The 12,607-nt window shown below is 39.4% G+C and overlaps 1 protein-coding gene across 2 annotated transcripts in view; it reads right to left on the reverse strand.

Annotated features, from left to right (window-relative positions):
- The window catches only part of MMP24 (matrix metallopeptidase 24), a 106,327-nt gene that overhangs the window by 59,044 nt on the left and 34,676 nt on the right, over positions 1 to 12,607 (reverse strand). The window contains exons 19-20 of one of the 2 annotated variants that reach the window (XM_060231073.1): positions 11,527 to 11,607; positions 6,689 to 7,575 (exon numbers count right to left, since the gene is read on the reverse strand). In XM_060231073.1, coding sequence (XP_060087056.1) covers positions 7,459 to 7,575; positions 11,527 to 11,607 — 198 coding nt within the window. In that variant the 3' untranslated portion in view covers positions 6,689 to 7,458. Of the gene's footprint in view, positions 1 to 6,688; positions 7,576 to 11,526; positions 11,608 to 12,607 lie in introns of those variants that run through there. The other variant, XM_060231072.1, reaches the window with a different exon arrangement.

Below are 12,607 nucleotides of genomic sequence, written 5' to 3' on the forward strand. Positions count from 1 at the left end.
GTGTATGCCAAATAAAACAAAAAAGCTTTCACTTGAGGGAAGAAGACACCAATGAAGGAAGACAGATGAATCTCTCTGGGGAGGGAGTTCCAAAGATTTGGTCCCCTTTTTCAGGTCTATGTTAATTAATACTATCACAGTACTTGGCGATCCCTAGACATCACTGCTATGATAAAGCATGAACAAAGAGAAGAAAGTTTAAGGTTTCTGATGGACATCTAATAATTAATTTGAGTGAAATGAAATGAGTGCTGCATGTTTTCCTATTAAGGAATGTTTCCTCAGTGCTGCCACTATTTGGTAGAAGGTCCTCTATCTTCAGCTGATCAGATATCCACTACTATTTAATATTTCTGTATAATCCACAATGACTTCAGATGGCAGTACAAATATAATTTTATAATTAATAAATCAGGCAACAGATCACAGAACATAAAAGATCACCAAAATGACAAGTTTTGTGCACTTCATCATGCTGCTTCCAAGACCCTATATTTAAAGTGTGTGTGGAAAAATTCCAAATAGCACCTTTGTTCCTCTGTACAAGCTGTATACATTCAACAGATTCTGAACCAGTGTAGCGTAACAGAGACTCTGTCCAACTTGGCCTGCCCTGGGGAGATCTGGGTTCAAGTCCCAACTCTTCCACAGAGATCATGACTACAGCCTGCCCTTCCTGTAGAACAAGGGCTGTTCAGGCAGTTTGTGTGAGTTATGCCATTTGATCCTTGAGATTTTTTAGATGAAGGATGGAGTACAATTGTGATTAAAAATATGGATTTGTTGAAGTTGGGTTTAATGATGAGGGCAGAAGCCGATTTATTGTGTTAATTCTTCAAAGTACATACTTCACTAAGCTCTGACCAGGAAAAAAAAACCCCTGAAAGGGCTGATAAATTCTATAAAATATTGGAAATGGAAAATACAACATAGTGCACTGGATCCAGCTCAGCATTTTTGTGGGCACAAGTTTTACTTATATCAGGGGTGGCCAAACTGCAGCTCAGGAACCACATGTGGCTCTTTCACACATATTACGTGGCTCACGAAGCCCCCTCGCACCCTATTGGCCAGCTTGGAGAAAGCATATCTTCTCAAAGCCAAGCCAGCAAACAGCTTGGAATTGATTCCACCTTTTCCTTTCCTTCCTACCCTCTCCCTGCTTATCCCTCCCTTCCTCCTAGCTCTCAAACATCTAACATTCATGTCATGCGACACTCAAAAATCGGACATTTATTCTACGTGGCTCTAACGTTAAGCAAATTTGGCCACTCCTGGCCTATAGAGTTTTTGTAGCTCCCCATTTCCGTGGCAGCCTGAAATGCCCTCTAAAATGTTGCTCTGAGGGTGTGTGGGAACACCCAGGAAGATGATTTCAGGGGGTACTGCAGGCTGCCACAGGAGGGGGAGGTGCAAAAAGAGAGGTGGCTGAATAAAGTATTTATTAATTTCATGTGATTTATAGTCTGCCCTTTCCATAGAATAGGCTCAGGGTGGGTATCCCAAGTACTTGCCAGAGTTGACCCCAGAGGCGTCACTAGGGTGGGTTGCACCCTGGGGTGTAACTAATTCAAGTCACCCCCCCCATTGGGCATCACCCCTTTTGGAGGGCTGCGTCACCCCCTCCGCACACAACCCCGCCCACTTCACATGGCCCCTCCCTCATCCACCCTCTGGTCACATGACCAGCCCCTGTAATCCAAGATACCAGTTTTGCAGCATTTAAGTTTCCCCCACTCACCCACACGCTTTTAGCTGAGCCGGCGGCAGCACGGCCCCGGTTTCAGAATCCCGGCCAGCCCACACACAGCAGCAGCATTCTAGTCCCAGGGCCAGCCCCTTCCTGTTGGGGGGGGTCATGGGTCAGTGCCTGGGGCCAATGAGAATGCTCTGGGGGAGGGCCGACCCCGACCTAGTGACGCCGCTGGTTGACCCTGCTTCGCTTCTGAGATCTGGTGAGATCAGGCCTGCCTGGGCTATCTAGACCAGGGCGAACAGAAAATATATCAAAGGATCACATTCTCTACCTTGTTAATAATTTATCTTGTAAATCCTTCCCTATTTTATTAATCTTGTCAGTAATTAATAAACATAAATCCTCCTCTATCTTGAGATTTATGCGGCATGTTAAGGATTTGCTATGATTACTGAATGATTCTAAACTCTTCATTTTTTATTATTTAAAAAACTGGGTACAAAAATTTGTTAGCCCCCCCAGAAACAATATAATTTCATTTCTTATCTGTTAATAAAAGGGACCCTTACAACAAGAACACTTAGACAGATGCACATACAAAGAGCTTTATGCACAGATCCTGAACACTATTATTTGGAAGCAGAATTTTCTAAAATTAACTTCTCAGTATAAATGCACAGAATTGGAGTATTGAACTCGCAAATCAAGAATGGCTCAGACGATTAAGTCCAGCAACAAATCCCATGGAAGGCTGCATATTCTACAGATCAACTCTTGGCCAGTTTATCTAGACGAGGCATAAACAAGATGCCTCAAACCGAGGTACAGAAAAGACAATTCTACTCGATTTTCTTGGACCCTATCTTTCTTGGTAAATTTCAAGAAACCACATTCAGGCTAATTGCAGGGGTTAGCAGGGGTGAACAGGCCATTTGACTTAAGGGAAACTTCCTGGTGGGCCACTGCCAGGAACAAGAAGAACCAAGTCCTTACAATTCTAGCAATGATCCAGAGGCTACTTCACACACACCATTCAGCAACACTGAAACCAACTCATCAACAATCACCTCCTGCAGCAGTTTTCAGGAGGCAGCAATGGGTGAGCTAATGCTCAGTATTGGTACAGCTGAGAGGTCCCTGCAGTACTGGTTTGTAGCACTGCAAGGCCACTTTCCTTTTCCAGTCCACTCCTAAGAACTAGCCCTATGCAGATAAATTTATGTATATTTATGAGTTCCCATTATAAAATCAACACTACATGTATCATATGACTTAATCATCGCTTACTCACTTTGAGACTCAAGAAAAACAGGTACAAGGGAAAGCTTGTTGTCTCTATTACATGGGGACACTGCAGTATTTTAGAAAAATTCTGCATCCTTGCATGTATCAAGAAGTCAGTTATTCACTTATATATTAAATAAATCAATTTGCTGAAGTAATGGTTTTAGCTGGATAATGTGCAAAATATATTAGTTTACAAAAAACCAGCCAGCAAGGCATCAATTGAGCATGGTTACATTGCAAAATATTTCTATTCATGCATTCCATTTGAATTGTAAGTAGAACTGGTGAACTAAATGATAATTGGAAAATGTAATTAGCCATTTTACAGTCACTCCACTTTTAATTAGAAGTCCGTTTGCAATGGCTTCAAATTTCAACTAAATCTGTAACTACTAATGTACTGACCCTGGATGTCAGTGAGGTTAACCCTCATTTTTACATAACATTCAGCTGAATAAAGCAAGCCAATTGCTAGGACACAATCCATGAGTAAAATACATCTGAAGAGTGACACTGCTGTTCCTTAAAACATTAGCAGAGAGGCGGTAGTATAATAGTTAAAGATTAGAGATGGGGAAATGAAAGCAACCAGTGGGATAAAAATCCAGAAAGTATTGTGATAAAGGTATGTCATTGCCACAGAGGTCTACATTTCTTTTTCAAGCAGAAAGGAACATCTCAAAGAAAACATTTTTAATAGTTGACTGTAACCTTCAAAGTGACCTGCAAAACTGAGATCAGCTGAGGAGCTAAGAGAGGTGGGCATGCAGCTGAACAATCAGGGGAGCTCCTTGTTAGATTTGGCAGGGAAACCATTTGACTACTGGCAGTGTCATTCATTAGTAATCAGGGTGATCACTCTTAAAAATCCATTTTTATTGGCCTCATTTATAATCCGCCCTTCTTGTATAAACCAAAAGGTTTATCATACAAGCTACTCTGATCTGCACTTTTCTCCCAATATGAATACACAGAATGAAAACCAGTCTATACAGGCTCAAGATACATTTCATTCATTTAGAGGTACTCATTCTCAAAATATGTACTACATAAATCTTGGCTACCAATAATCATGCAAGTGTCTCTACAATCAGTGTTCCAACACATGCAAATAGATTAAAGCTTCAAACAGAAGCGCAATATTAAGCCTACGGGGAGAATTTCAAGAAATACTAAAACCCCATTAAGAAGCATGTGGTCTTTCACCCTCAGACTTGCACAGCATGATTTCTGGCACACAGTTCTTCACAGTGGGACATTTCACCATTTCTAAAGCAAGGACAATTTGGAGGAACAGAAAACATTCCAAGCAGCGCAATTTCTTACAAGAAAAGATTAATTTGAGATACTCCAACTCAGTCTTTGCAAGAGCTATGACACTTCTACTTTTGGTTTTATTTACTTACATTTCTGAAATCTAATGCATGTGACTTTTAATTGGAGCAAAAATGTTGAACAATGTAGTCAAAAGAAAATAAAAATTACCTGCAATTCAAACTGGCATACTTCTTTACAAGAAAATTGTATCTCATTTTGTTTCTCTTATTCTGTGACACCAACATAACAGCTATGCAAACCTTGTCCCAAATGCAGTAGTAGTAAGTGGTACATATGCAGAAATGTTTGATTCCTTTTATCTTTCTAGTGCCAATCTAGTATATTTTTATTCCATTTATATTCCCATCTTAACAAAGGCCATACTAAGCACTTTCCACATTTCAACCACACAACTGACATGTTTTTTTTCCCTTATTTTCACATTTTGTCATCCTGTATTTGTGCACAGACCATTAACAGCATGTACTTTATACACAACACCATCAAAGAAGCCCTGCTTTATTTTAAACCAGTACTAAACCAAACCAATATTTTTAAGGCAGATCCAGTGAGCAGCTGTGTTGGTCTGAAGCAATATGTAGAACTATATGTAGTTCTGCTCATTGTACCCCATTCCATTGTCTGAAGAAGTGTGCATGCATACGAAACCTTACATTCTGAATAAAACTTTGTTGGTTTTAAAGGTGCTACTGGATTTCTAAGGCAGGACACTATCAGCAGTTTCTGGTGTCTGAAGGGGAACAGTACAATTAGCCCTGACCTGGATAGTCCAGGTTAGCCCAATCATGTCAGATCTTGGAAGCTAAGCAGGGGCAGGCTTGGTTAGTATTTGGAAAGGTAACCTCCAAGGGATACCAGGGTCATGATGCAGAGGCAGGCAATGGCAAACCACCTCTGAAATGTTTCTTGCCTTAAAAACAAGTCTAGCTGACCACCTAGTGGTGCATAACAATAAAGTGTTAGGCCTTCTGGCTGCCAGACAATCTTAGGATCTCCTGGCTATACTACACACAATGCCATATGATAATATTATTATCATTAAGTACAACTGAAATACTTCAGTGAAGAGCTAGTCATTAGCTTTTAATTTGTTGATTACCTCAAGGAGCAAAAATTAGCATATCAGAAGACAATTGCCTATCTTTTAGAGATAAGAAAAGGGACTGCCAGAGGCTCTACAAATGTGAGGATTTTTAAAAAGGCTCTCATTATGTTATTCCAATCTTGCATAACTTATGCTCAATTTTTCTGAAGGCGGAAGAGAATCACCCATGGCTCAGTCTGCCTTTTAGGAAGGGGGTAAGAGATAATTGGAGGTGTCTGCAAATTATGTGAAGGTGCTTATGAAAGATAGCGCATTATTTCTGTGCAGTGCTGCATTATCTATGCTCTTCAAAATAAAAACAATATTAAAACAGGGTGGAGAGAATGCAGAGGTCATGTGAGAACACAGTGCGGCGGATCTTCAATGTATAGTGGGTGTGAAAGGGAAACAACTACTAAAAATGGAATCTCCGATGTGTAGAATCTTGGTCGCAAGGACAATTTCATAAAGCACTACATCAGCAAGCAGTCCACCACAGAAAGCCACCTTGGTCTGGAAGTTAGATTTCAGTGTTCTAAGGTTCTCCCCAACCTATCCTAACATACGTAGATATGCCACTGTTGCTAAGACCTAAGGTGAAGTTTTTTTATTCATTCCCAAAGTATGCTCTCTTTGTTAACAGAAAAGTCCAGATTTTTTTTTAAAAAAATAATAATTCAGGTGGGTATCTGTAGTCATAGTAGAATTTGAGTCTAGTAACACATTAACAGCCAACAAAATTTTTCAGGATATAAGTTTCCATGAGTCAAAGTACATCCAATGAAACAAAGTCTCAGTCCGGTGGCACCATTATGACCAACGAAGTTTAATTTGGGTTATAAGCTTTTATGTGCATGCACATTTCATCAGATATTTGATGAAGTATGCATGAGCATGAAAGCTTATACCCAGAATTAAACTTTTGTTTGTCTTAAAGATGCCACTGTACTCAAGCTTTGTTCTACCGCTTCAGACCAACATGGATACCCACCTGAACATATCTGATGAAGCGAACTTTGACTCATGAAAGCTTATGTCCTGGAAAATGCAATTGGTCTTTAAGGTGTTACTGAAGTTGAATGTTATTTTTTAAAAAATGTAACACCATATTAAATCAAGCAGCTGGCAGTCAGTAAACAGCATGAGTACAGCTCAATTAAGTTTGGGGAGGAGTGGGAATTTACATTACTATCCGTACAGGGGTAAGTTTTTACAATGGCAGTAGAACCAGCATTTATTGGACCCATTTCTAGGCCCATGTAAAAACTACACTTTGAACTTAATGAAATGAAATGTCAGACATTCATTTGCATTCATAATTGCAAAGGTGAAGCAGCATAGGTTTACTAAGAGTCATGTATATTATTTCATATTCCTTAAATTTACATTTATTTGCTACAGTACTTTTCAGGGCATGTATTTGATCTTTTATACACACATACAGCAAAAGGAATGACAATTAGTGTTTTGAAGACAGTCTTTGGTGACATCGGCTTCGATGCTGAGAAAGGAAGAACAGTTACTAATCATCGGATATATGCTGGATGGATTTTATTAACACTACTCACAGCTTTAGCTGTTCCACTGCATTCATTATTACCTGAAACTATCCCCAGCAGCCTCAGAGATTATCTCTTAGCTTTCTACACCCCAACATTCATGGTTAACAGAGACCATGCAAGGCAGCAGAACAGTACTGATAAGAAAGAGAAGAAAGTTGATCTCGTCTCCTGGTGGTACAGATTTGGAAACAGTTTCAGTAACAAAAGTGTTTATTCCTGATGAATACTGAAAAAATGTACACATTGTCCTGCTGAATAGTAAAAGAAAAATGGAAACTGTCATCTCTCTTCTTCACATCTGAGACATCAGATTCAGGTTCAGAGCACATTCTGAAAGTTTCATGCCATTTAAAAAAACCCCTGAATCTTCGGTTTGATGAGGACATTTCCATCAGGTCAATATGGAATGGTAACAAGTCAGATAGACTGTGACAATACATGTAAGGAAGAGTGCAACCTCTTGAATACCTATACGTAGAATACAGGAATCCTCAGATATCTGAGCCAAGCTCTGCACATTGCTTGTCTGATATGTGATTTGCTAATGATTCTATGATGTCAAGAAGTAGAGGCTGACTAAGGGATCGAAGATTTGGCAACTTGGAGACCTTCAAAGAAAAGGGGAAAAAATCTAGTTATCACTCCAACCCACATCTAAAAGACATTACATAAATCAATTTACAGATAATAAAGCATTATTTTAAAGGCATAAGCTAATGAGCAAAGTTTTAAAGAAAAAAGTCAGAGTAAATGACTATTTGCACAGTTCCTTTAAAACAAATTCTCTCTGAACTAGTGCTCCTCAGTGATGAAGAGTGGTCCATTTGGAGGCAAAAGATACAGTCATACCTAAAATACATGTAAAGGCACTTGAACAAGCTTTGTAATGCATTTCTCCTTCAGCTTCACTGCACTCTATTTTGTGCAAAGAAGCTATTTGCTTAGTTTTACTAGAACCAGCTCAAGCACTTTATTTTAAAATGATTAACTCACTCATAAAAAAGGTACATGTAATGCCACTACATATTATGGGACATCTTAAATTCAGGGACAGTCCTTTTTCAGTAATAGTTTTCAAAGAAGCACAGAGTTTTTGCTTGAAAAACAAAGGTCCTATTTAAAACAGTAAATGCTTTGAAGTTTAAATGAACAACCCCCCCCCCCCCCGAATTTTAAAAGAACCCTGAAGTTGTATCTCTGCAACCATGCTCGTAATAGAGCACTGTAGTCACAGTAAAAGACAGTTAAAGTCTTCTGAAAGACCAATTTTCTTAGTCTGAAATTCTGAGCCAAGGAATGGTTTAGATCCAAACTACAGAACAAAGCTGGGAAAGGACTGTTGCCAATTCCCATTCTCACTAAAGCCTCACTTTCAGGTACTTTGGAGCCAAGCCTATAATTTTTCTACTATGCTGTGCAACCACAACTGGACTAAAAAGAAACTGAAATATTCCTATTGTAAGAAATAATGGAAATGCATACACAACATATACCAATACCAATAGGAAGAAGCTGGTTGCATCTATACTGAACAGGGCCAGATCTACATGTTTTTGTTTTTTGAGGGGGGGCAAAATTAAAAAATGGCACCCCCTTATAGGCCATTCTATCTTATGGTCCCATAGAATACAATGGACTCCATACCCAATTTGGCATCCCGCCCCTCCCCCATCGATGCCCGGGACAAGCACCCCTCTGCCTCCCCCAGATCTGGCCCTGATACCGAAACTGGTTTCTTCTAACTGCTAAGAACCACTAGTTTCATTCACCAATGCATACATTCAGCAAGTTTACTTACTCCTATATAAAATTTATATAAAATTTCTAATTCAGAAATCTATTATGTCCTCAGTACATACATTTGCCTAAAGGAGGCAACAGTAGTTACAGAGGTTAGAAGAGAGTGGTTAACATTAGCAGAATTCTGACATGAAAGGAGGCAGCAAAAGATTATTATTGTGGAGTTGTCCCAGTTTCCACTCTTGGATGCACACCTTAACATAGTGGTGGTGGGGGGCGTTGTGTGTGTCAGAGAAGCTGACAGCAATACTGGAAGGAGTTTAGACTCTGTCGAGAGGCTAAGATTCAAGCAGAGTCACTCAAGGTGGAATGGTCACAGCTGAGATACCAGACTAAGATGCATCTCACACTTCATAATTCAATGGCCATATCAGCAAAAGAGAACAGACAGTTCCAACGGTGATGAGGGCACAAGAATCCTTGAAGTGCAGCAATAGTGGAAAGTGACACAGATGGAAGATCTATCCACAGACAATGGTAGTGGCATTTTATCTAATCCTGATCAGCAACTGAGCATCTCATCTCATACCCTGAATACCCTGTACTGAGACAATCCAAAATGAGAAAAAAAACAGTGCTGGAAGACAGGACCCCCAGGTCAGATAGTACTCATCAGATACCATAGAAGAACAGAAGATAAGTATGAGTAGCACTATTCTTAATGATGCAATGGGATTAAAGCCAAAAAGATGTTCAGTTGTTGAAGTGAAAGGACATAAAAGGAAACTCCAGAACTGCTCAATACATGTAACAGGAACACGGAACATGAGAAGTATGAATTAAGGTAACCTTGAAATCATAAAATGAGAAATGGAACATTTACAAATTGCAATTCTGAGAGTGAATGAATTAAAGTGGATTAGGACATTTTCAATCAGAAAATTATGATGTGTTTTACTTGGGAAATGACAAACCCAGAAGAAACAGAGTTGCTCTAATAGTGAGGTGAGATGTAGCACAAATCAGGGCCTAAAATAAGAATTCTGACTGAATAATAGCCTATAAATCTAACCATCATTTAAGTTGACACCCTAGCTAGAGATACTGCAGAGGAATAAATTGAAAGTTTTTATGCAAATGAACAGGAGGAAATTGATCACACACCTAAACAAAATGTACTGATAATCATAGGTGACAGGAACAGAAAATAGTACAACCAAATATTGTTGGGAAATTTGGGCTAGGAGCACAGAATAAAGCAGGAGAGCAACTCATAGATCTAATCAAACCAAAAAGCTCCATTCTCTCTATTTCAAGCAACAGAATCCATCAGAATCTTAATATGGCCCACAGACTGGAAACATTCAATCTACATTTCGGTTCTGAAAAAAGTTATGTTCTGTTAGGTTTTTATTTATTTAGCATACATTAGTTTTTCTTAACTAGAATGTTGATAACTTGTTACAGTTTTAGTAATCATGATGAAAATTACCACTACTATTCACCTGTCTGGTTCTTATTACATTGCAACTAATCAAATGTAGCTTTGGAAGTCACTTTATAATATTCATCAAATGTCAACAGAAAAACAAGGCAAACGAAAAGATACTTCTAATTGTTTTAGCTAGTTTTAATTGTTCTTTGTAATACCGTAAAAATGTAGACAACTCAAAGGCAATGGTCAGGATTTGAAGAGTTAGATGTTGATGTGCAGTGCTTTAGCGGCAGAGCACACTCTTTGCCTGAAAAAGACTCTAGGTTCAGTCCCTGGAATCTTCAATTGATCAGTAACTACAGCAGATAAATACTTTTCTCTGCTGGACACCCTGGACAGCTGCTGCCCATTGGAAAAGACAATACTGAGCTAGCTGGTCTGAATATGGCAACATTGCACAGTAGACTTAATATTTTAAAAAACAACTCTCAGTGTGTGACTCAGCAACTGTGCAAAATGCTGATTCCTCTCAGCTTTGTAACTGAAATTAGAACTGTGTCAACAAAACAATCATTGGTTCACTCAGTCGTTCCCTTCCATGGCAAAGCAGGCTGTCTGACCCACTTTTTACTTTTCAAACACCACAGGTGCTTTTAGCAGATAATTGGTCAGAAAGTTTATTTGTTTTAAGTGCAAAACTGCTTTGTGGATAGGAAGAGTTTTCTTGGTGACATCATATGGGCCAGCCAATCCGTGCAGAACCAAGCTATGGACTGAATGCAGAAGAGGCACTCCTAAACTGTCCTTTCTGTTGCAATGGTGTTACATCTTTCTTTACCTAGCTGTTTTTGCAAAATAAACTTGGAGAAAGCATAATAAAATTCTTCATTTTTTCAATGATCACATGAGTCTTCACTGTACAATGGACTACAGAGGAGAGCTGGTGTTTAAGGATGCTTTAGATTTGTTTTACTTGGACTTATACTGTTCTCTGGATTCTAGCCAATAATGGTATTACCAAATTCACCATCAGAACAGAAAGCTATGCTTTATTTATATCCAGTGATAGGAAAAATGTTATATGGTACATGACTAATAAATATCACACACAAAAACATGACCTTATCATGGTACACAGAACAGTCAATATTGAAAAGAAAATCACAGAACAGGTAATGGCCACTGAAGAAACTGTTTGAAAGGCAGTAATGATATTAAAAAAGGTCTCATAAATTCTATTACTATTAAAGGTAGGTTACATAGCATAGCATACAGCCCAAAGGGTGGAACAAGAATGAAATGGAGGGCTACCTTAAGCTGTTTTCAGCCATGGCAGTGAAAGGGGACAGCAGATGCCCAGAACCCCAGAAAACATCCAACCAACCTTGGTGAACTGGTGAACAATGATATGCAGGCAATGTCTCTTCATATCCAGAGCTTGGGTCTTGTCAGCTGCCTCTAAAATCTGAAACACAACAAAAGGTACATGTTTATACTGAGTAAAAACATCAATAAGAACAGGCTCTAAAGACTATTGTGCTGAACTGGAAACATGGATTAGGCATCTTTATATAAAAAAAAAACTTTTACGGTTCTTGTTAGAAAATATTTGAGGAAACTCCTAGTCTTTTAGGATGTTAAAAATAGCTCTAGATCAAATGTATTCAAAGGGCCTGACCCTTCAACAAGTTCCTTCAAGCATTCAGAGCTAGAACTGGTAGACCACCCCCAAAAAAGTGAGAAGAGAGACTAAAATTGTAGGAAAATGTACTGAAAAGAGACTAAAGAGACCAAGTCACCAAATGCTCCATATGGTTCAAATGTTTGATGCTCACATCAAACATTTGATAAATAAAATTTATGTATTTTTCAATAATCCCCAACCAAAAAAAGGCCATTGTCAGTACCTGGGTTTTGTTGTGCTGTATGTGGAGAGCACAGTCACTCCAGGACGATCATTCTCTGAGGATTCTAGTCACAGGATGAGCCTCAGTCGTGACAAAGGAAGGGGGGAGGTTATTCCTGACCTTTATCCCCTTCCTCCCTGTCTTCCACTTTCTCCCATTTGACCCTCCAAGTTTCTGCACGCAGACTCCAGTGGATGCATCCTCCCCGGCTCTCCCTTGACTTCCCTCTTAAATAATCAATTCCTAGGCTTCCCCTCCCCTTACCCACTAATTGAGAACTTGCTCTGGGTATGTTTCTGCCTTTCTGCCCAGGTGGATCTTGTCGAGGTTGCATCTTTGTTTCTGCGGGGCTCAATCTCTCTTCATCTTGCTTCTTTTGTGCTTCAGAGCATCTCCAGTTCTCAAAGCTCGGTCAGTCTAGTCCTCTTTGTTGAATACTTCCTGGTCTTCTTGTCTGCTGTATCCCTCGTCTTCCACCACCACCACCCCATCTCCCCAGCTCTTCTCTCACTTGATGGTGGCCTCCTTGCTTGAAGATGGGAGTTAACTCCCATCTTC

Source organism: Heteronotia binoei, chromosome 2, assembly GCF_032191835.1.
Source record: "Heteronotia binoei isolate CCM8104 ecotype False Entrance Well chromosome 2, APGP_CSIRO_Hbin_v1, whole genome shotgun sequence".
Classification (NCBI taxonomy): Eukaryota; Metazoa; Chordata; class Lepidosauria; order Squamata; family Gekkonidae; genus Heteronotia; species Heteronotia binoei.